The 24637-nt window shown below is 50.8% G+C and overlaps 4 protein-coding genes across 4 annotated transcripts; 1 reads left to right on the top strand and 3 right to left on the bottom strand.

The window, feature by feature from the left end:
- The first annotated feature begins 234 nt into the window (after positions 1-234).
- Positions 235-3614, top strand: LOC100907960 (uncharacterized). The gene is made up of 6 exons (XM_003746993.2): positions 235-270; positions 1292-1504; positions 2154-2324; positions 2397-2510; positions 2718-2884; positions 3312-3614. The coding sequence occupies exons 1-6, from the start codon at positions 235-237 to the stop codon at positions 3502-3504; spliced, it is 894 nt and encodes a 297-aa protein (XP_003747041.1). The 3' UTR covers positions 3505-3614.
- A 1696-nt stretch (positions 3615-5310) lies between these two features.
- On the bottom strand, positions 5311-8073 carry LOC100897998 (ADP-ribose glycohydrolase ARH3). Its single transcript, XM_003746926.2, has 8 exons — positions 7921-8073; positions 7583-7811; positions 7254-7362; positions 6460-6676; positions 6185-6369; positions 5813-5993; positions 5559-5723; positions 5311-5418 (listed from the first exon to the last, which is right to left on the bottom strand). The coding sequence occupies exons 1-8, from the start codon at positions 7969-7971 to the stop codon at positions 5371-5373; spliced, it is 1185 nt and encodes a 394-aa protein (XP_003746974.1). The 5' UTR covers positions 7972-8073; the 3' UTR covers positions 5311-5370.
- Positions 8074-12095: 4022 nt separating this feature from the next.
- On the bottom strand, positions 12096-13511 carry LOC100898143 (prisilkin-39). Its single transcript, XM_003746927.1, has 2 exons — positions 13244-13511; positions 12096-12603 (listed from the first exon to the last, which is right to left on the bottom strand). The coding sequence occupies exons 1-2, from the start codon at positions 13435-13437 to the stop codon at positions 12402-12404; spliced, it is 396 nt and encodes a 131-aa protein (XP_003746975.1). The 5' UTR covers positions 13438-13511; the 3' UTR covers positions 12096-12401.
- Positions 13512-17997: 4486 nt separating this feature from the next.
- On the bottom strand, positions 17998-20352 carry slmo (PRELI domain containing slowmo). The gene is made up of 4 exons (XM_003746928.1): positions 20164-20352; positions 19089-19341; positions 18774-18941; positions 17998-18646 (listed from the first exon to the last, which is right to left on the bottom strand). The coding sequence occupies exons 1-4, from the start codon at positions 20193-20195 to the stop codon at positions 18461-18463; spliced, it is 639 nt and encodes a 212-aa protein (XP_003746976.1). The 5' UTR covers positions 20196-20352; the 3' UTR covers positions 17998-18460.
- Between the last annotated feature and the right edge of the window lie 4285 nt (positions 20353-24637).

Genomic DNA, 24637 nt, shown 5'->3' on the forward strand with positions numbered 1-24637 from the left:
ATGAGGATCTCGTTCACTCGATTGAGCAAAATGACCGGATGCCGCGGAATGTGGGTCATGGGAAAGAATAGGTGCTCATTTTGAGTTTGAAGTTTTCTTCGGTCTCGAGGCGATCATTGTCTCCGCCTCCTCGCCCCTCACTTGCTCCTTGGAGACACTCCGGCAGATTATCTGGAAAACAACGCCGAGCCAGGCGACGGCTATTATACCGCAAACGAGTGGACACACTGAACCATGCGAGTGTTTGTCGTGCTTTTCTCGGTGTCTGTGGTGAGTTGAACAACGTCCCTTTTCATGTCGGCTCTTGGAATTCGCAGAGACGGCAACGAGCCACACAATCAGAGTCCCTCTTGAGGCGAAACCACCTACAAAGGCAAGCACATCTCAATGAAGACTCGAACGAGTGATCGTTCCCTATCTGAGAGTTATGCGTGTCATCTTGTCACTGCATTCGTCTCCCCACGCGTCGAGCATGGAGTCCAGTGTTTGGCGACCGATTCGTTTTCCATGGGCGACAACTAGAGGGCGGAAAGGATCTCAAGCACCCTTCCGGTGAACATGAACTTCAGCATCTCCACACGGTCGAGTGCTTCCAAAGGAGGATCCGTCGGGGAACGAACTGATTTTTCCGGTTTTGAGCAATACCGCCAGGGCGACTTCGAAGCCCATCGATAAGCCCTGCCAAATCTTGAGGGGAGCTTTATTTGTTTTTGTTCTTATCGACCGGGGAACGGCTTGTTTGGCCGAGTTTGCGCCAATCACACAACGCGGTTCTTTTCTAAGAGAGGAAAGCGTACCAAGGCCGGATAGTCTGGCGTCCGCCAAGCCACGATGCGACCTAAACGAATCAATCTCCATGATTACAACACATTAAGACCAATGATCGTTAATCGCCATTGATGCCATAAGCTTCGCAGACAACTCAGCGGTGGCCCTATTCCGCGAAAAGAGACCGGTCTTCTCCGACACCTCATTGAACGATGCCAATGACGTAAGATCCACTTTTCGCGGATCATTTCTATCTGCCGAAATTAAAAAAAAACTTTCCTGCTCGGTTGACTCGGTAGCCGCTAGCGACGCTCGAACTGAGAATTAGGATCCGAGATGAGAAATTCGGACACTGATTCTGCGATGAACTTCTGAATGACGATCGCCGGGTTGGAAACGAGGACTTCCTCGGCGATCCGAATTAGGCGACAGGAATTCGGAATATGGAGGGGGTCGCATGAGGCTTCTCTCCAGGGGGCAATTATAATTTCTAAACTCGGGTTCTCATCTCTTCTCCTCACAGCTCGGGGACGAGGCCACAGAAATCCCGAAATCTGTGCGCGCAAAGTACAAGGAATGTCGAGAGATGGCTCTGACTCTGTCTGGCCGGGAACCCACCGTTTTTCCGTGGGAGAATCCCACGAATGAAAACATCATAGATCTGAGTTGGACGTACGATGCCAACACAATATATTGGAACGAAACCGACGCTTTCGAACTGCGCATCTCAACCACGGTTCGTGCACTCTGAGTCTATTCCAATGTCTGCCCTGTCAGGTACGAGTCTATGCCGAGCGAGGGACGTGTCAAACGGCTTCAAGGACTTTTCTCTTTTCCGAAAGATTCCTCTCAAACCTCACTCAGTCACGGCTCTCAGTCAGAGCGTTGGATTCCGATCCGCTTATCTGACCGATGGGGCGGAAAATATTCCGACGGCGATCCTTCTTGGGAGCAGTTTCTCCCTCCCGCATGCATGGGGACCTGCCAATGACCAATGTGGGCAGAAAGCTGGTTGCAGTCCTCTGAGTGTCTATTTGCCAAGATCAAAGTTCGTCTTTGGGAAAGTTTCCTCCGAGCCGTGCTCTTCGCAAGGGACTCAGTTCTATCGCAGCGCTGGATAAACATGCAGAGCCCATCACACTACGCGGATCATATCATTGGTTCTGACCTGACTGAGAGCCTTCTCTTTGAAGCCCACCCTCAAAAAACAGGCTCTTCTGGAAGCCTGAGAGATGTTAGCCCGCTACGACTGAGATCATACTGGTGTGCGATCCGACCTTTTCCACCGTGTGGCATACTCTGGGAACGACGCTGAAGATGAAAGTACCATACGCTATGAATAGTTCACTGTCTGAGCGAAAAAGATACAGAGCTGTCCCATCCAGGGCACGACATCGAAAGACTACGAGCAGAAAGATCATGTGTCCATGGCCACATCGGGAGGCACGCATGTAGGAGCGCCGCGGATGTTCCATCCGAAACGCTGGAGTGTGGACCAAATACCTTTGAGGAGACTTTTCAATATTCCGACCGTAATAATCGACGTGAAGAAAAAGGTGAATATCGTTTTGTGGATGCTTGTAGATGCTTCCAAAATGCCTGCTTCCTATCGCTGAAATATTTTCTAGGTGGTCAAGGATAGAAGTTACTATCTAAGTGTTCGCGACCTTCAGCTCTGGGAAAACGCACATGGCCTCCTGCCAAACCATTCGTTGATAATCATCCGCACCGGACATCACATGGTACGGCCATCATGGTGTTTTTAGATCGCAGAGCGATTGAAACGACTAGAGTGTTCACTCTATCGAGGGCCAAGAAGACTTGGAGACCTCGTCCACGATTCCAGAGTGCGACTACGAGGGCTCTGGATCTTGGTCAATTATTGAGATGGATGGCTCGACTGAAGAATAATTTCACATCGCCTAATTCTGACAGAATCTGTTCCGCAGCTCTATGGTAATCGCGAAGGGTATTTCGGACATGCGGCCAATAGATCCCGAGTGTTCCCGACCATGGGAGCCAAAGCAGCACGCTGGCTCGTTCGGAATCGGAATATCGTTGGCGTGGGGATTGATTCTCCGTCGGTCGACAATCTGACGACATTCCTCGGTCATCGGTAGAGTAATGATTTCATTTGTAAGCGGCTTTGCTCCTCTCGTTGCAATCAGTGAGTCGACTCGATGCAGCCAACCGTCGAGCAGCTCACGACAAGCGTCTCATTAAATCATATTCCCTGAGCCTACTTAAAAACCAGCGTTGACGCACCAAATGAGCTCGGTCGCAAGGACGGAGCTCTCGAGCACACTCAGCGGAAACTCTTAAAAACTCCGATTCATTCCGCAAATCGAGTCGGAGCACTTCGTCGTGAACTCAAAAATTGAGATCCCATCCAGCCGGGCTCGAGAGCCATCAGGGGATCGCGGTCTCCTCTTCGAGATTTGAAAGCGGATCCGGAAGACGGAGCTGACAACTCGAGAACGTTTGATGAAGGGAAGATGAGCCGAAGAACCTCGGAAAAAGTAATGCGCTCCCGATTTTTCCAGCGCGTTGGCGAAGAGGAACGCGTACGTGATTAAGAACTTGGCCAGTCACATCGATCAAGCCCCGAAACGAGGAACGTTCGCTTTTGTTTTCCCGATGAAAATCGGGGGGGCCAGCGCAGCGCCAGCTCGCGTGCTGCTTCGTGTTCCCCATTCTAGGCCGAAATCGACGACCCCGAATCCAGCAATATCCTAAAGGTTGAATCCACATGATTGTGCAACTTCCGTCCTTCTCGGAGGATCGGAACGTGTAATAAAAAAAGTTGTGCGCGAAGGGGGGATTTTCTTCTTCGACCGACGATCTAAGCTTACTCCGTGTGCTATATTCTGGGGGATTCGATCAAACTCGGTATCAGTGTTCCGTGTTTCTTTGATTGAGCGAGATGAAATCGCAGATCGGGGGAGCAGACAGCATGGACAGGTCGCAGAGGCAGGTTTTTCTCGACTACAATTCCATCGGCAGGTAGGAAAGCGGCTAATGCAATCTTGCTGCGAGCAACTCGAGCTGTCTCGAGTGGTCTACTTTGTTCGCGGATATCGAGCCGCACGACGGCTGTCTTCGATTGTTGTAGAGAACACTACTGCGATTGAAGGGTACCTATGTTCTTGAAGTTTTGCTAATCGAAATTGGGTAGATAGGAGAGTTTCGGCTCTGAGGCAGCTCGATTTAAGACTCCGGCATCATTCGTGAGCCCGGCTTCCAGTGCACCCGATCAGTCGGATCACAGATTTACGCCTTATCCCCGCTTTGAACTCCGAATCTTGATAGTAATAACGGTTGAAGCCCGGGAAACGGGGCCCGATCGGAGTTCACGAGAACGGGGAGAATCTATCCATTGGAATCACTCCAAAGCGGGATTGGGAACCATCTTGTCGCCATCATGGAATGTAAATGAAAAGCACGTAGTCGAAGCTGCGACCCTGCGACGAAGACCCGAGGATCACATTTTGCTCACCAAAGGGAAATCGATACAGCAGCCATCCCTTCAAGGAACGGCGACAGAGCTGGTGCTGGATGGCGCTGGCGAGGATGTAGGCTCGTAGGCTCCCTGGAGCTGGAAAAGGTGGATTCTGTGTTTCGATTGATTCGCCCAGGAGATTCGTACCGATCTCCAGGAGACCGCTAACAATGACTTCTTACCGGAATTTCAATTTCGCGATCTCAGGTTGGATTCCCAGAGCACTGTGTAGACCTATGTAGGACCGATCGGAGCTGGAGCCCTACGCGAATCGTACGACCGCTTAGATCGGATGGAGCGACTCGAATGGAATCGAGTCGGCTTCCTTCGACAGCTCAGACGACCCGAAATATCGACGACGGCGGGGATAACAAGTCTTACAAATATGCTGCGATTCCGCTGTCGGGGGATGCGGACAGATTTGAACACCCGTTGAAGGCTCATCGGGGTCGAAACGTTTCGTAGTCTTGACTTTCAGGTGCTAGGAAACCGCGCCGAACGATTCCCAAAAGCCTGTCTACTGCTGCTTTCCAGCTTCATCCGAGAGAGGTAGATAGTCGCGGTGCGCCGTGACCAGAAAGCAATTTAGTGGTGAAAAGTGAAAAACGAAAGTGTGCGGCGCGTACAGAGTACCCTCCCCAGGAACGAATGATTTCTCTGCGGGGAGAAATTGTCTGTGGTCACCGCGGCGGAGAACTGTTTACTTGGTTTTCAGACGTTCCCTTGTCCATTCCTGAAGCTCGAGAGGTGCAGCCGCGGAGTCACGTCAGCAGTCGCGTTGGTGACGACAAGAGGGGATGCTAGGGTACTCCGATCTCCCACCAGGCTTTCAGGCGCTTTGGATCAAATGATGCGGAGCGGAGCCTCCCTCTACGAGCGGATGCGCCGAGGTCCACTCCCGCATGGTTTGCCCCCGCGCCATCCCGCTCCGCTCATATGGAAAAAATGTTTGAAGCCTGGGCCATGACGGATCAATCGTACCCAGGGAGGGGAATCTCCGATGATGGGCTTTCTCTGAAATCTGAGAATTCAAAAACCCTTCGTAGGGCTTGACAATGCACAGTTTATTTACATGGAGCATTGGAAGGAGATCTCACACATGACTACAAGTCCAATTTGAAATTCGAGTCCGCGGCGAAAGCCTCAGCGATCTGAAAATTGGTTCCGCGAGCGATTAGCTCGATACCGATTTTAGTATGCCCCTCATTCCATTCGAGGATGCTCATCTCCATACAGAGTCAGTGTCATTTTACAGAAGAAAACGGAACTTTCGGTCGAGTTCCGATCGAACCTTCGTGATTGTTCCCGCTGACTGGCACTGGCGGAGAATCACCGCGGGAATCGCTTTCGAGCCGCGTTTTGCTCCCGACAATGAGCACGCCATTGCAGCCAGAGTATCGGCGTCACCTCCGCATAAGAGGGCTAGTTCCAATGTCCGTACGAAAGCGTTGTCCGTCTGCGAAACAAAGCCAGAGCGACGTCAAGCTCCGACTCCCTTCCGGATCTCATTGATTTATTCGAAAAAACAAAACTACCTGAACGTACCTTCTTAATGACTTGGATGTCTTTCCCGAACTGCTCACCCAAAATGTAACACATTATGGACGTCACCACCGAACCCTGCGCCGTCATGTCATTGCCGAGAACTTTCGGTATCGTGGAGGGGTTTAGAGGATCGGAATCCAACAGCAATTTACGGGCGGCATGTAATTTGTACGTGAGGGGTCTGCGGAAAGAAATTGAGTTTCTCAGGCTGCGAAGTTCCGGGAACAGACAAGTGACGGGTAATTTCGCGAGTACTTGAAGTTAGTTTTTCACCGGTGGCGATAATTCAATCGTATCGTTGGAAAGTTTCGGGCTCCTTTCAGCGCCCGCCGTCTTATTCGCGTTGGAGCGAGAGAGAACCTTGTCGCTCACCTGAAGCCGTCCAATTCCTCTTCTATGGCTTCCATTTTTCCGATTAAGGTATCTAATAGAGTTGTTCCATTCAAAGGCACGTCGGGCTCGGCGTGCAATGCGTGCCAGACAGCCAAATTGAAGAGGACCGCCGCACAAATGCCTGTGGGATGCGCGTGAGTCATCTTCGCTTGGAGAATCGTTGTCTGGAATGGAAGCTTTGCGTAAGCATGTTTCACAGCCAAAATCAATTCCGAAAGCTCTCCAAATCAAACGTTGTCGTCAAGGCCGCGCACCTCTATCATTCGGTCGAGGTCGTCCTTGTAGAGGATGGCAACGGGAGCCGCTCGCATCGCCGCACCGCTTCCAAAGCTGCCCATTCCACCGAATTGCTCGTTCGCGGGCCCGTAGATGTCCTGGTATCGATTTTGCTTCCATTTTCGGAAAATATCGCGAACGGCGTCCCCGTACTCTTTGTCCAGCTGCTCGTTCCCGAAGTACTGCTCGGTTAGCCTGAAATGCACATTCAATGTCAAAAAACGGATGCCCCTATCGATCTGCCCGATTCGTCGCGGATCCAGGGATCCCATTCAGCTTTTCTGAGAGGTCCTGCGCTCCCCGAATTTCACTTCGAGTTCCAGACTGCAACTTTCGAGTAAAACGAGGCGTGCGTTCGGTTGAACGGAAACTCCGACTGACTGACGGACTGACGAAGTGCGTCGCTCCAACTCTGTCACATAACAGTCGAGCGGGGGCGATGATGGTCAATTTCGATCGGACGAAGCTCTTCGAGTCTGCGTGGGCGGTGGGACCGTAAAGAGGTATCTCTGTTCTCCTATGCTGTAATCATGCGGGCGATTCGGCAGTGACATTCTCGTGCGCGTCGTCGGAAATTTTTCACGGCGCCAGATAACGCTACGTTCGATTCAAAGCCATATTCGAGTGTTCTTGAACGGCAGGAGTGTGTCTAGCAGTTTTGACCAGACCTCCACCAAGTGGAGGAGTCACATCGATGATATCAAGCAGAGCACTTCGAATGATCATGCTACTGTGGTGTCGTTCCAATTGTGAGATTCGTCATGAAACCTACCTAGTGGCGACATCGCGTGCATCGAATCTCCCTTTGCAAAGGAGACTTTTGGCCAATTCCATCGTTGTGGCTGTGACGTCTGTGTAACAGTACTGGCCTCGGGGACAGCCTAATCGGGGGAAAAATCCAGCTCAGTCCCAATCGGGAGTAGTTCTACGCTATGCATATGCAGTATAAACGGTGAGAGCCGGCTCCAATGAACCCCTAAGAGGGTGTTCCGGAGGACGCCTTCACTCATGCAACATAAGCCTTGGGGATCCGATCGCTGCGCGAGCACAACGCCAGAAAAAAATCTGCTCAAATGGTCTCGTCGCTTCGAAGATAAGAACCTTTCGATGCACGATGATTCCTTCCAGCCGACGGTCCAGGGAGCACTGAATTTGTTCGTATGTTGTGGAGGAACGTGTGTACATCCTTGTCAAAGGAATCATCTCCCTCTGGATGATCGAAATTCGAATCAAACGGTGCGCCCATGCAGTCACCAACGAGTCCGCCGAGTAGACATCCTATGTATTTGTCAACGTAAACCGTTTCACGATCGTCTCTGGGCGAAATAGCCTGGAGGGAAATCGATAGAAAAGCTTTCAGAATCACCGTCGGCACTCGGATATATTATCCGTTATGCTATGATCGCCACCCTGCCGGCTGCGGCTCATCCAAAACTCACCCTTCTCCTGGGGATCTCCATCGACTCAATGATGCTCGGCCAAGGGGGCATCACAAGATGAGAGCGGGTAGTCGAGGCTACACAAGGTCGAACGTGGGAAAACTCAAGTGGATAGCTCCACGCTATCGTTCCAGTCGTCTTTTCCAATGGGTAACAGATGATTCCTGCCGCCGATCTCTCGAATATATCAGGAGGGCAGGCAGAATGAGAAGGAAAGAGAGAGCTCCTCCTGCGGTGAATCACGCAGAAGCACTCCGACAAGACGTCACCGACGTGGACGTTATCCTTTCATTCTCAAAACGACGACGATTGAATGAGTTTATGAAGCTGCAACGGCGCGGCGCCAATGGCAATTACCTGCGGAGATCAACGCGAAACCTCTCCCGACGCTAATAAAAACGCCTTGGAGCGGAACGCCAGTCCCGTCTGTGGCCGAGAAGCTCTTGACGGCGTCGCGTCGTCAATGAACATATTGACGCTCGTACGAAGCTATGCTTTCGAAACGTTATTGGGCAGCACTCAACGTTCTCACGTTTCGCGCAACGGAACGGGGATTCCACGATCCCGACAGGTTTCGTTCTAACCGGTTACCCCGAGAGTGGGTATTGATCCTGATGTCATATGACCAGCCTGACGGCTCATTCGCCTCTCGGAGATCGTATTTCGCTTTTTCCCGTGGAAGCTTCTTTCGGATTGGAGTTTATAGTCATACTCTGCAAAAAGTCATCAGCCGTCTCCAGTTGCTGGTTTCCTCCAGAACTTTATACCACATTTTTTCAGACAGCCTAGATCCATCTTGCTAGAGCCTTATTTTCGATGATCAAGCAATGTTCATTGTTGTCAGATGATGCCGGTCTATCGGCCCCCGATTCCGAACTTTCTGAGTTTTCGACGTGACCGCATCATTAACCCTGGACGGTCAATTGAAGGCGCCCTCGATGCAAATTTGAAGAGGCATCTCTGACAGCCTTCACCAACCAATTGATGCCCCATATTTTCTTAGGTTCCTTTAAGAAGTCGAGAAGTGCCAGACGCCTGGAGTTCTCAATCTTCCGGTCTCAGTTTCGTTTAGGCCAAAGCGTCGAGCTCGATGCGGCTTCCTTAGATCTTCCGTTCGTGCCTGGTTTGATCTATCGCGCACGCACGCATTCGATTTCCTTTGACAAAATTGTTCAAGTATGAAGCAGTCCACAAGGAACGGCACGTTGGTCCAAAACGCTGTAAACAGATTCTGTTACGTCCGTGCTCGGCTGCGCCTCAAGCGAGCGATTCCCGTTTAGAGACAGGTCGGATAGACGGGGTGAAGTTAGGTAGGTACCTAGATAAAAACTTCCTCTCTAAGCTGTGGTGAGAAATTCAAGGAGCATCTGGAATAATCTTGCGTATCACCCCGTTCGCTTGATGGGGGTGGGTGCTCATATTATGAAGCGAGTCTCGTAAATTATCACGTATTGGCTCTCTGGGCCGAAGAATTTGTCTGCCATGATTCCTCACTGTGATATTCCTGCCCTGGGCGGTTATTGTATCTTCACCAGACTTGGGATCGTAAATCGAGAGTCCTAGAATGCTTACGTTAGCATGACTTATCTTCGAGAAGAATTGCGCGTTGAGACATCGGGAATCTATCCTGGCCACAGATCGAGAGATAATTTGCTTCTAATATATAGTGGGGATATTTGGGAATACCTCATTACCTGATTCGGAAGGACCCATCCCCCGGTTAGAATGATGGAAAGCATGCCGGTCGGGGACTCTCGTCTCGAGACCGATCAGGATCAAATGTATGGACCGATGGAAACCTTCCTAACGAGCAATCTTTATTCGGAATTCAGATCCCACGCGCGGAAAATTCGATGAATATTAGCCTTCCTTCCACGGAGTCTGATGGCAGATTCAGTAGTCTTGAGGCGGACGTCCTCGAACGTATGTAGTCTCCACGTAATCCACCTCCGCGTCGCGGTAAGCGCCGATGGGTGCGGCACCTCGGAATCCACCAGGGTTCGAAGCTCCCCTATAACCGCCGGACATGGGTTGCCCAGTGTAAGCGCCCGGAGCTCTCATCGGTCGCATTCCTCTGCGGGAGGATAGAATAATGTGCTACTTACTAGGCCACCTGTTATCGGGTTTATGCTTAGGCACTTCTACGGGTCGGGCGCCCCCACCTCTAGAGGGGTCAGTGCAGCGATTCTAACGACGGAATTTCGAGCATGTAATCCGCCGCAGAAATCCAGAGACACTCACCGATAAGAATTATTGGGCACTATGAAAATTCGTCGGATGATCCGCCGTACGTAGAGTCTCGAAGGGTCCGAATCGCTCTGCGTGGATCCACTCGCCATCTGAGTAGTCCTGTACAATTCTTCAGACCAACACGTCATAACCGCCAAGCTCGAAATCATGCAGATGCAGCTTAACCGCATCATCTTCACTAAGATGGTTGCTCGCGTCTTTTAGAAAAAGTGGTGCTCGTGCTCCTGACACGTCTTTATGTGCCTCCGTCATGATTGCTCACAGCTCACAGCCGATCGGGGAAAGAATATTTTCTTCAGAAACATCGGAGCTTCCCTCAGAACTTCATTGCCACCTCGGTCGACGCTTCCGCACGCGACAACAATATCACACCATGTAAAAAACTTAAGTTTTCCGAAATCTCCGGGCTCGACGGACCCGTCTCGAAGATCAGCTGAGTCGCCTACGACTTGGGGAATTTTCTTTTCCCAAGTTCAAGTAGATATCGGGACGGCATCGAAATTCGAGGTCGAATCCGGGCCTGAGTGCCGGAATAAGTATTCACTCAATAGTCCGATTCAGAGTAATGAACAATCGGGGAACCATTCAGAAGAACTTCCACGTGTTCGGAAAATGCGCTAAACATCCATGTCTGCATGCACCGAACAAGGACAAAGAAGTCACGTGAGAGGCACGCACGAGTGCTCGTAGTCGCGGACTTCCCCAAGTTTTCTTCCAGGATGTGGAAGAGGGGATGGGTGCCAACGACCAGCAGGTTTAACACCATGGGTGCGTCAAGATCAGCGCCTCTGATTGATATCAAAACCTGGAGCTCCTTGGCTCCACGTCGAATCGGATCCGTTCTCGGCAGCTCGGAATTGGTTGTAACTTCATATGCGGATAAGCGAAAATTCGATTCCGTCCCTTAATGCGGGGAGAAATCGGTCGGAAGAATGCTCCTTGAGAAATCATCGTAATTCCTCGGATTCTAAACGTACCATGCCGACCGACTCCTCCGAACAAGCATGATTGCATCAGAGCGCTGCTTAAAATGCATGAGGATATCCTTCGAGAAGGGCGCGCCATTTCCCTCTCGAGTCGTGAGAAATGTTCGCTATCGGGAATCAGAAGATGCGTCCCGGAGCTCCAGAGAAAACAGATGGGGATCTCTCGCCGATTTCTCCTTGTACATCGACCACAAGCATAAAATCCCCGAAAATGGAGAAATCGAGTCTGATCCCTGTAATGGCTGTGAAATGAGAGGCGTTCGAAACTTTAACAGCCGGGGATCTGACTCGAGAATTCCTTGAGGGATGGGCAAACTCGCTCTGGTCGGCCTCTGCGCAAACAAAATGACCTCATACTTCGTATAAGTTGGAGTCCAGTCAAGCCGACCCATTCAACAACATTTGTGCATTCCATAGTAGATTCCAAGGTCGCGTCCGACATTCCCGGCTATGGAAAATCATCTCGAGACGCAATGACGGCTCACAGCACGGCGTAGTCTGCGATAAACAGTGCTCTATGTTTCGTTTCCGTGAATCGAGCAATCCCTTCGTATTATACTTCACCTATCGGCTCTGAGCCAGGATACGAGCATGATAAGCGCCGATAAATCTCCACAATTGATAGTAGATATATATGTATATACATATATGTATAGTAGATATTAGGATGCATGTATATCATGACGGTAGCCAGGGGATTCGAGCTCACAATGATCCGGCGCGATCGCAAGATGGATTGTTGCATATATAACATTGTTTAAAGCTAAACACAATCGATTCCGATATGCATCCGTTCATCGAAGAAAGATGATTGATCCTTCATGCCAGAATCGACGAATTCGGAGCTCTATCATCTGTAGAGTCCCTAAATGGAAATCCAAGGTTTTCGTGTGATAAGGTTGCCTTAGTAGTAGAGGAGAAATTCAAGAATCTTCCACGAGAAGGTCTCTCCTGACTTTATTCTCTGAGTTCGAACCCCAGCTCTCCCTAGCTCTCGATCGGGGAATGTCATTCGTTTCGGACAACAAACACGTGGGGGCAACTCCAAGCCTGAAGGTCCGCAGAGTTTCCAACCAGCCACCGGATCATTGTCATAATCTCGACTCCGTCGAGTGTAGAGACTTCGAAAGTTCTCAGGAGGCCAATCGAAGCATTAGTTCACTCCGGAGTAGTGGACGCAGCGACTCAGAAAGGGGGGAAGAGCTCCCTGGTCACTTTAAGAGTTCAGCTCCGGAGATACTCGGTTCAGTAGTAGTCGTGATGTTGCCGTCGATATCCATCCAGAGGGTAAGCATTGTCGTAGTAATCCACGTTCGCACCCCGGTAGCCGCCGCCAGCTAAACCACGGTATCCGCCCGAAACCGGCAGAGTTGCACCTCCACGATAGCCGCCCGATTGCACTGTGCCACCTCCTCGGTACCCACCCGCGGTGGGGAGCGAGAGGCCTCTGAAAAGTTATTTCTGTTCATAGTCTCCGACTTTTGCATATTCGATCGACAAGGAGTGACGTCATCCGTCGAATTCTCAAGACAGAGGACATGATGAAGTCGGACATGATGCAGGGTGGCGCGAGTTTCGAGAATAGAATGTTCTTGCTCTCAGTGTTCCATGAGTGCGTTCGAAGGGATCCGGTTCGAAGACTACCCAGGTAGCAAGCTTGCAAGACCAGCCCATTCCCGAGCCTTACCTGAACCACGACTGACTAAGAATAGAGGGATCACGGATTACGATATACCGGATGATCCCGATTTTGATTTCTTATTTTTCTCGGACACGCTGAGTTTCAATGAAAAATAGGCGGAGACATCACTTTCTTTTCTCTATATCTCACCATTCCCGAGTAAAAAATAAGAGGAATGATATTGTAAAAAGTGAATAAGAGCGGAATTTTTCCTCGCATAGGGAGGAGACATGCTCTTCCTCGTGGTCCTCAACTCTGAGAGAGTTAGTGGTATTCTTTCTCGACGATAAATCGAACAGAGGGGGATCGTCCGTCGCACATTTTTTCTCTAAACACAGCCGTTTTCGAGAAAGAGCCGAAAAAAGAGATTCGTCACCACCCCGTTAGATGATATCAAACGTCTCACCTGTATCCTCCAGACTTAGACGCTGTCTTGACACTATTATGTACGTAGGAATCGTAGTACGGGGAGTAGCCACCGTAAGAGTACCCGTAGTAGCCCCTCACCAGCCCAGGGAAGTACACTAAATCTTGGCAGGCGCAAAAGCCCAACAAAAGACCCATCACACTTATCACCGAAGTTCTCTGAGAGACAGACATATCCTCAAACGCTCTAAAGCACCACCGAAACGAAGCATCTACTCGGCGCGCTCCTCCAGTTCGAATCCGTTTGAAAGATTGATGTCCCCGTCGATGTCGTGTTTTATCCGTTGTTCCCTTTCGAATGTTCATGGCCAATCGGTGAGGGAAGAGGATCCTCAGAAAAATCCATAGTTCCATCCGGAACTTCATCTTTATTCGATTGAGCTTTCCCTCATTTTGAGCGAACCAGAAATTCAGAGATTCTCAATCTGGAAAACCGACTCTGAATATTCAATAGCAAGTCCTCGAAGTAGTCGAGGCGGCCAGAAGATCACCATATTCATTCGGGGTCAAAACGTTGGCGTCGTCCGGTGCTTCCGAGTACACTTGCAAGCATTTGCTAAACATTTGTGTCATACTTGTGTGCAGAGGTGAGCCGTACGAGATTATTCACTCCGAGTCGCCTCGATCGGAATGAAAGAGCCCTTCTGTATTCTCATGAAAATCCAGTCAACCGCTCTGAATGTAAATGAAGTCGGTCGCGTGGTGCGCGCTTTCGCACAACACCGGCCTCCATGCTCAGAGCGGCACCCTCCCCGCTTCGATTTTTCTAACGAATATCGAAAACCATAGGAAGGCTTGCAATATTCAGGGGGTATTTGTCTCTTCATGCATCAGAGCCGCTGGGAGATATTTATCGAGGACACCCGCTATCAGGTCCTGCACAATCATCAAACACTGCGCACCCTCTTCCCACACGGAAATAGATTCCGGGAATATCCCAGACGGAAGGTCTTCCAACAGAAATTTTGAGTTTCTCTGCGACGGCGGTAGCAGTGCAAACACGATGATGGCCCCTGTGGAACTGCTTACGACGCCTCGGAAGATCCGGCTCGGTACGCTGTGAAGCGTCATGAACGCCCGACCGGTATTGGGGAACAACGGCGCCACGGCGGCTTGGAGAAGGATGAACTAATGTTCGGAATACATTGGCTGGTGTTTCGAACTAGCGAGGGAAAGATCGATTCAGAATCTTGGGGTGATGTACGACGATCATCGCTCTATGGATTCGCGATCGTCAGCTTTCTGGTCGAGGCTTGAGCTTGTGCCCGTAGGTGATTCGAGGCAGAGAGGCTCTGGCGCCGTCATCCCCTGCATCCGTAGGAGCGTGCGAAGAGTTCCCGGTGCTGGTTTTGGAGGAAGAGGCCCCAAAACGACTTCAGTACTCCAGGAATCAAGACTACCTGGTCTGTGTTGATAGAAACTCTTTCTCCTCATCCGAGATCTGGAGCATCGTGGACGGCAATACGCTTTCGATGCTGAGATCTCAGCACTTTCCACGGAACGATCGGCGTGCTGCTCGAGGCGTGTCTCAGAAAGCAGGGAGGTTCTGCGCCATTGAAGCATCACGACCGGAAAAGCATTGTCGTCTGCGGTGAGTTATCAAGGTCTTCTCGGAAGAGCGCGGGAAGTCATCCGGATTCTGAATGAAGATCCTCGATATCACCGAAGAGGCTAAAAAGCATACGCGGTGGACTTTGACGTCATATTTCTCCTTCGCTGTTTTAGCTCGCTTCTGCGCTTGCTCGTTCGCCTAACGCCCGCGCATGTAAATGAAAACGGGACAAACAGCAGAAGAAACTGTCGATCTTCGTATTCCGAGGGAACAATGGAGGAGCGATTTCGGTTGGCCCCCGCTGAGCTGGAGAGGCGCTCGTTTCTTGACTTTTTCATTTTCCTTCTTCTCTTCGGCTGAGCCAGTGCGAGCGAATCATCACTACGGGCCGCAATCAAGGCACGGCTTCCACACGGAGATTGCAACGCGAACACCTAATGCACCTGTCGGCTGCATGAAAGCGTGAGTTTGAGTTTTTATAGAAGGGGTATGTGCCGCTGAGGTACGAGAAGTATCGTCTCGACAAATGTGACAGGCCATGGCGCTTTCTCCAGATGCGGTGCTCGAAACCACGATGCTAATTCCAGATTCATCAGCGCTCGTTTAGGAGTATATGTATTCTTGAGGTGAATTTCCGGGCAATCTCAGTTCCTGAAATGCGCTCGAGTTATTGACCCCGGGAAGTCTTCGACCTGGAAGGGGGGAAAATTTTCGGTTGCGCATTCTCAGCTTCGAAGTCCTATACAATCAGGGGCACGGGTTTCCGCCGATGCCCATGTTCGATTCTTTCCGAATAAGCTGAATCGGCAACGATAGGATGTACCGGTGCTCCATGTTCGTCGACAGCACTAATGGAGTCTCGTTCCTCTCAGCAGAAGATGAAGAAATCTTCTCGTGTGTGGTCAGTCGTCGCCTTATTAAGCCTTCTAGGCGAGGGAGCATACCCCATCCCGATTCGATGGAATACCACCACCGAAGGTACAGTAACTCAGAACTTCAGCTCCGTGATGCTGTCCGGAGCGCCACCGGTCGTAATCAAATCCTAGGCAACTTCCCCCTTCCGGCAGGAATCACGCTTCCTAGCGGGAAAAAGCTGCAAAAATGTCATCGCATCTCAACTCAGGCATTCCGGCATCTGCTTATATGTGTGGATCTGGCCGAGCAGCCATTGTTGATAAGCTTGTCCGAGGCTGAACGTGAGCATTTCGATTGAACTAGAATTATTCCGCTCGCTCGAATCCCCTTCCCCGCTTTCATCCTTATTGATCGCTGTTTGATTATCTTTTTGCTCAAGAAGTATGTACGGGCATCCTGATAGCTCTAGAAACAAGAAGCTTCCTTCAGGTTTCAGCGAGTCGGTTCCCCAAAGAAATACCCCAGCCGATGAGAGTCTGTCGGCCCTGCAATCGCTACAGAATTCGCCGTCATCTATTGTGACCTGTCGTCCCCTGACTCCGAGAAACGGCATCAGGGAATTCGAATGCCCTCTCGGTAAGGAGGGCCTGGTTGTAGGCGTCCGAAGTCATGATCTCAATGGATTCGAATGGGTCGAAGTCTTTGTCAGCGCGGTCACCCGCATCACACCGTCGCGGACGAGCTCCGAAAACTCGAGAACTCCTCCTGATGGGGTTAGTGAAAAGAAAGTAGTCATAAAAGACAGCATCGATTGCGCTGATGAACACGATCCTGACTGTGATCTCGAAGAAGTTCGGAGCGACGACAACTGAGATATGTACATATGAATTCGGAGCCTCTCAATACATCTGGATGTCTGACGATTTCCCGTCTCGTTTTGCTGGAAACACGTATATAGATGCTTTTCCGTCGGCAGCTACGACTCAGAGATCAGATTGCCCAGCGTACAAGGAGTTTTGTCCCCACTCAATCGCTCTCATGGCGGGACTGGGCTCGGGACTTCACGCGTCCGGGCAGGCAACCCTTATCTCAGCTAAACTACGAGAAAAGACCTCAGAATATGGTCTTCGTATCAATATAGCGTATCTGTCGCGAGAGGCCAGCACGAACCGATGGGGAGAGGTCGCTCACCGGGCTGCGGTCGACTAAGAGAGCGAATCCTCGGCCCCGTGAGGAGCGTAGAAGAATCGTAACACCCAGATCTCCAGACCGGAGCGTTAGGGGCTAGACTAAATACCATAGACGGCCAATTCGAAAGTGCGACGTCCGTGGGGCCGCCCGACTCGCGCAGTATCACACATCCTCGGAAAGAATAAGGAGAGTGTTTTGCATCGCTGTAGGGAACGCATGACGCAGCTCGAGAGCATTTCGTCTCAACCTCTGCAGCGCATCCTCCCCTACGTTCCGCGGATACTTTTACCGGAGCCAGATGAGGCTCGAGAATTCGTCATCAGGGGTCGCGCATCCGAGGAAATATGTTAGGATCATACTCAGGATCAACCTCAGTTCAAGGAATCACACCGTATGAATCAAGGGATCTAAGAAAGCCCAGGAGTGAACACTCGCTTGTCATAGAATGTTTGTGTTATCCTCACGTCCCACATGAGAAGCGACGGAAGATTGATAAGAAAGCGGAGAAGGCTTATCTCGTCGGATACGATGAGGATGAGAGATACTGGCTGCATGCGAAATGCGGTGATGGTATCCCGGGATGTGACGTTCCATGAAAGATTGACAGAATGTGGAGTCGAAGTGAACGTCCGGAGACGGACGCAGACTGTTCGGTTGAAACGGGCCCGAGAAAGCCGCAGCTTAGCGACGATGAAACGGCGAGGAAAGAGTCCAGAGAAGTGGATTCAGATACAGCACGAGGTTCTCCGGATGTTGAAGCTTCACTTCCAGATACTTCATGGAGGTCCTTGAGTGTTCTCAGGAATCCTCTCTTGCATAGGAAGCCAGGTCATCTGAGCGACTACGAAACCTCGATTGTTGAGGTCGTCGAGGTCGATACACCTCAGACTTATCAGGAGGCTATCACAAGCGACCAATGCTCGGGATGGAGGAAAGCGATGGAATCTGAGATCGCCTCATCGAAAGAGAATCAGACATAAGTGTCTGTGCAGGCGCATAGGCATGGTCAATGGTCATTGAGTAGTCAACAAGGGGGAGTCTTAGGATCATTGTTGATCTATCCAGGCGGAAAACTTTATATATGAGGACTTTATATATGTCGAGTAGCTCCAAGTGAGAAACGAAGCGTTCCAATCAATCATCGGTGTTCTTATTCACGTCCTGACTCAATAGCTCAGTACCCAACAAAATGTGCCTCTCATACTCTCGGCATCGAGCTAACAAGTTTATTTGCCCTTAATTTACAAACTTCGTAACGGTGTAAGTGTACAAGTCTGATTCTCTCGGCAGACCAGTATATACATCCGAGTCATCCATTCTCGGTCTCTCTCCTCTCAATCGTTCTCGAGCTTGTTCAGTGAGGGCACTAGGAAAACCGGATGTGGTGTTGCAGCCTCTGCCAACAATTACTTTAAACACCATGTTGATCGGTTTGAGTGGTTCTTGGAAAAATATTGCCTACAATTTGTTGCTATATCCGAGTTGTTCTCGTCATGATGTCTCATCGCGTGAATCTTAGCCCAACCTGAGTGGCGATCTCGTTCGATTGAGATCCGAATGATTCCAATGAGAATCATATCACCCTCTAAATTCAGAAATCTATCCACGGAACCAATTGAACCATCCTTGCTGCTGGGGTAAGGGCTCTTCAGTTCGAACATTCACCAGATCTTCAACTCTGGATGCGACATTTTTCGCTTCGTTCGCAATATCGTCCACCGAGCTCTTGAATTCGGCCATCTCATCCTTGATTTTGCTAATGACGAGTTCCATAGCTTGTCGACCCTGCGGAAAGAATGCCCGGATGGTTTTATTCGAGCGCGATATGAGTTCCCCAGCGAGCTTGGGTGGTGCTTGCTTCTAAATAGATTCCCACCACCTCGTGATGGGGAATTGAGAATCGTGTCTATACCTTGGCTGCATTACTGGTTATACTCCCAGCGATGAAATTCTCCAAATGGCTCGAGAGCGGAACTCCCTTAATGGTGACGACGGTCTCCTGCGTCAGTAACGTACAGTTCGGGCCCTTCTCGGTATACGTCAGCCGCTCAACAAGTTCGAGCTCTGAGCTGAAACTCAGCTGCAATATGAGGCGACTTTTTTTCAACTCAGTTCTCCAAAAGCACAGCTCGTTATCAGTACAGCTGATCGCTCGGCTCGCTCAGTTGCTTAAGAGATAATGCTGGCCTATGACGTATGGGATGACAGCTGTGCACATCATACTCACGTTTCTAGACACCGCGGTCATGATTTTACGTTGTGGGTCGACAACGGAATGTTCGCTGGCGTAGGCGGTCTTATCCCCGCCGAAAATTCTCTGAGCCCATGTCGGTACGCCCCACTTGGTCGCCAGGAGGCGATGTGAGTAGAGTTTGCCCTCTTTGACCTCTCGATCGACAATGTCTACGAACACCACCGACGGATTCAGGGGGTTCGGATACTTCCTCCACACAGCTCGCGTCACTACATCCCATGGATGGCTGTAAAGACAGAAGACTCCAATGACATGAGGAATCAGGAGAGGGCCAACGTTCCTTTTCGTATCAATTCTTTGACCTTGTCAGTTAAATATTCCCGAATAGGTCTCTCATATAAGAGCTCTCGATATGCAATAGATAATAATTGAGCCAAGAGAACCAATGCGCCAAATGTGTCGATCACGGGATCTTCTCCCCCACGAGAAGTTCATAGATGCCGACTTGGATGAACGCGCAAAGATGACATCGGAAAGTCAGAGTCCAGAGCGCCCTAAGAAACTTTCCGTGACGTCATGAAAGATTAGTTATCCTGACAGTAAGGACCCAAAGGGATCAGGCGGATCGGACCTGATCATGAGGACCGACTCGCAAGAACTTTCGAGAACGTTCTACTTGTGGGGCCTAATAAAGCGCTGGCCGGAACATTCAGAAAGCTCTTCTCGAGGGTTTGAAGGCCATCTTGGCATTCCTGCGAGAGTGGGTCGCCGACTCTCTTATCGAAATCGCTCTCGTTCCTCCGTCCTTCAGAAGATGCTCGTCTGAACATCAATACCGAGACTCTGTTCGGGCCGAGGCGTAATACCTCTGAGCCCGCTCCGGTTCGGAGCCATCGAACATGACAGAGACGAGAACAGAGATCGATATCCCCTCACACGCCCTTACTGACTGCGAGTCGTCACACCAGCTCCGATTCCTTGGGCGGACACTCGGCTAAATGTACCCCATCCCTACTGTCAACCCCAGAGAAGATCGGGACCACGGCCTCAGGCTCCCACATGGTGCGGCACGATCCTTGTGTCCCAAACGACCGAGCGATAAACTTACTCGAATGTGTGCTCTGTTGTCTTGACCTTCATGTCGGATGCTTCGCAGGCTTCACCGAGTATACTTAGGGACCGGCACCACGAATCAGATCTCGAATTCAGACGTTAAGGAATCGCTCAAAGGTTTCCTCGACGTCTTTCCCTGTACCTCTTCCTGCTGAGGCGAAAGGTCGGTCGAACAGGAGTCGCGGCTGTATCTATGTGCAAGTGCTCCCAGTGGCGAGAGAAGAATTTTCGAATCTAGTACCGCCAAATACTCTCTCCCTCTTGATGAGCGCTGGGCGTCTGACGCGATAGTATTCCATGAATAGAGGAAAAATTCCGAGGAGTCGTCGAATCGGGATAAGAGATCATTCGCTAGAGCGAGGGCGATAGATCTCACCTAGGTGTTTCTCGGGAGACGAGTTCGCTCGATCCCCGTGGGGCGAGGGGGAACGACCTCCATCGGTGGCGGAAAACTAATCGGGGATCTTGGGAATCTCTCCCGGCGAAGGATGGGTTTGGTTTTCAGTCCAGCCGAAGATATCCTCGGAGCAGGAAATGGGAAACCGTGAGGCTCTTCCCTATCAGATATTAGACTCGCGCAACTCCGCCAATCCCCACGTAGCTTCATTCGTCCGCCGTGCCAGTCGATATTCCCGTGATTCACTGAGGAAAGCCATCCCATATCCCACGTGTTTGCGCCGAAGACCAACCTCGAAGCAACTGTCTGACTCCGTGGGAGGCTAGAATGATCAGGTCCATGACATAGAACCTGACACGATCCCAATGAGAGACTCGGACGCAACAGGGAATTATATCTATCAGACTGTCCAGATACGCGGCATCGCGAGCCCTGATCTGAAGCGTCTCAGGTTCCGGAGACTATTCTACATGGGGGATTTGCGATTCCCGGCGCTGGGAGAGTTCCGCCGGAGTGAGATCGACTGTTTTTTCCTCACTCGGTCCGCCCGATCCATTATCACAGCGAGTGTTTCTGCCAGACAAAGAATCGCCTCAACTCCGCCACAATATGGTCTTTCAGAATATTTCCTGACGACACTGCAGTTTCCACTTCGCTGCAGACATCCCGCGCTCCAAGTGTGAGGAAATGAACCCTCCGAAATATTTTCCACCGAGGAGAAGCGAGGTAGACCTCAGCGGTACTCGAAAGGAAGCTGAGCGACTCGACGATATGATAGAATGTTCGTTTAGTGGATAAGGATAATGTCGGGTTAAATGAGTCGCCATGCTGGATGGGCGGCAAGCAGCTTCTGGAAAAAGCAACCCAGGTCTCAACTTGTTGAAAGAGCCTTGCTCTGGGAATCAGATCTATTGTCCTCGAAGTGAAACACGGAACCGTCTAGGCTAAGCTGCGATGATGAACGACTTCCTCGACATTGATTCTCTGATAAGACGTGGATCGAGCGGATGAGTCCGAATATGTGGCGGATTGCATCATACCCGTGATGATGAGAAGTTGCTCACAGGCCGCAGCGTGCACAGGCTTTCTGTCATCCGTCTTTCCGAATCCCTCTCCCATAGGACAATATCAAGAGGAACTTGAAACGTAAATGATAGGCACTGAGAATCGACGCCGGCGACGATTCCTCGGAGAGTTCGATTGTCCCAGCTCTAAATCCGTTGTAGTTCAGCTCATTGAAATTCGGAAGCTCAAATCAACGCTCGGAATTAATTGAATAATGGCTGATTTGAGCTAACAAAAGATGAAGATCAAGTAAGCTCCTCTGAATGCGCGGGGAACTCGACTCAGCGAGTTGGTCAACCGCCGAGAATTGTGCAACTTGGGAAAACTCAGCTAGCAAGCGCCGGAATCCTGATTCGAATTTGCCGCCAAGAGAGGGTGAGCCCTCCCGCGACGGATGGTGGTCCGTCGCGCCGGCGGTAAGGTTTGCTCTCATAGCGGAACGTTGCGCAGCAATCTGCCTCAGAGATGATAAGAGCCGCTGAAATATACGCAAGGAGCTTCGCTCGTACGTCGTCGCTCCCCGTGTGAGGTACGCGCGGAGTTCCTCTTCAATCATTGCATCTCGACTCGGTCGCCAAGTCCCGCCATAACAGCAACATCTGATCGTCTCGAACGAATCAGCGGTACTGTCGTTTTCTAGTGTCGAACGACAGGAGCCGAATCTGTTCGTGTCTCCCTGGCGTTATTCCAGACAGAGTGAACGAAGAGTCCGAGGTTGGTGTGATCATCATTCCCTCCCCGGACCATGTCGTCGGAACAACTGGTGCCCCCACAGCCAGCGCTGCCCTAAACATCCATCGCCCACCAGCTCTAGAGCTCCTTCCGTCCAAGTGAGTGCGAAAACCCCGTAGAGGCTAGCTCTCAACTCTGTTCTAGCAGTCATCATCATCGTCGGTGGTGGTGATGGTGGTCGTCGTAGTGTGTAGCACTGCTCAGCTGTGTAGTGGCTCTTCAGCGGGCAAGCTAGAGCCTGCTCAACGTCGGAGCGTTGGGGTCATTCGAACGCAGACTTTTATTTATCACGCGAATTCAGGTTGATTTTCGCGCGCCAACCTCCCACGGGGGTCGCGATTTGCGATCGATGGGTCGGGTCGGACCGACGGGCGTTCGTAATGACGAGACACGGAGCAGGCGGCAAGGCGGGCAGGCAGGCCGGCGGGCGGGCGATGAGCGGTCGTGGCCTTTCGGTCAGCTGAAGAAGAGCCTTCGAAACATCCGAAGCTCGGAATTTCCCGTCGTGGTGCGAAAATGAGACGGTGGCTTTCGAAGAGCAAAGAAAAATAATTGATGATTCTCTTCCATATCGCAGTGTACGTTTGTCGGCCTACCCGCTTTTTCCGGGGCCCACCGACGAACGGGTCGAATAGTGAGTGACTAAACGATCGACCGAACGACTCACTGACTGACTGACTCTTAGTCAGTGCCGTCACCTCCGCCCAGCTCTTGCTCCTCCCTTGCTCATAGAATCCACAACTGCGTTATTTCGTCCTTGTCCTCGTATTATTGTTCTCGACATCGGTCGTAATCTATCCGGTTACGCTAGAAATTCGCTAGAAATTACGGGAATCGTTTCCTTTCTTCACGTGGGCTTGGCGCCGCGATTCGATACACCGTCAAATTAAGGGTGCGATACACCTTGCTGAAACTCCCAATTTGGATCCGCGTAAAGGGCTTGCTCGTGGCGGCGAGTGTATCAATCGAATTCGTCGGAGACAGATTGCCAGAGCCGACAATGTATGTGCGGCTTCTATGCCGCTACCGCCGCCGCCGCTACTGCTAGCTTAGAACATTTACATTGATGAATGTCCAAGATCGAAAAGTCTATGGCGCGGCGCTGGCGTCCGGGCTGGCAGCCCGCGAATGTACAGCTATTCTCTATGAGATAGGATCGTGATTTTCTGGTCGAGTTCGAGCTTTCTATCTGGCCTGGCTATCGAGTTCGGCTTGCGCAGAGCATTCTTCGGCGATGTCCGAGGGCTTATGGACGCTCTGTTTGTCCTTGCTGACTGGATTGGTGCGTTCCTGGTTTGTGCCCCATTTCAGGTCACTGACTGCATGTCAAACGCTTCTCATGCCGTTATGACAGAGACACACACAGAGCGCACGCACACGCTTCGAAACAGCAGTCTTCTTACCTCTTGCGTTCCGTTTGACGTCGGCTCCGCGTTCGTCGTGGATACGAACGATGATAAAATCTCATTTACAGAATCGCTTGCGTAAAAGGGTTGAGAGAACGAGGTTTTCGATCGGAAGCTTGGCATTGAAAATTTCCTAGAGCTGTCAGAACACATCAGCTGTGGTGGAAACAGCTACTTCCAGAACTGCCCGTGTTTCTGAGCCGAGGAAACGTTACAATTGATCCGAGTAATGATTGTCGTCTCCTTAGTGAAGGTAGATGTTTTTCCGTGTGTCGGAGAGTTCCTGACCGAGATCGGCACCATAAAGAGGAAAAGTTATCTTTTTTTTCTTCTCCGTCTCATGGATTACGTCAAGGAACGCAACAGTCCTCGGGATTAGCTCACAATGAGCTGGGTTTTTAGGGGACTTCGGGTGGTATTTAGCCGAAAGATTGGGAATTCATGGGGATTTAGCCATGGAACATCGCCGCTGGATCTCAGTCACTAAGGTCGACTGTCGGAACTTTCGTACCAAAATGTTGGCAGGAGTTCTCATTCGTTGATATGACGGAATCGGATCTGGAAGCAGGATATCGAACGTGAGACATTCGAATTCATGTTAGTATCCAACATTGTGTTTAGTATTCTCGCCCTGTGTCGTTGTCGACGAACGCCCAGCCGTTACGCTGATTGTCTCGATTTCGTCTGACTATATCGGGCACGGAACTTGTAAAGATAGCGAACAGACCACGTTCTGTGGGTTCTACCGCGGACTCCGACCGCACCAACGGCCGATGACCAGACCGGATCGATGATATCCGACTCGACGACCCGGGAAGCTGTACGGGCCGGTGGACTCGAATCTTGATCCAGTGGGGAGACTCCCCCCT

The sequence above is a fragment of the Galendromus occidentalis genome, unplaced genomic scaffold (assembly GCF_000255335.2).
Source record: "Galendromus occidentalis unplaced genomic scaffold, Mocc_1.1 scf7180000077511, whole genome shotgun sequence".
In the NCBI taxonomy this organism is placed as follows: domain Eukaryota; kingdom Metazoa; phylum Arthropoda; class Arachnida; order Mesostigmata; family Phytoseiidae; genus Galendromus; species Galendromus occidentalis.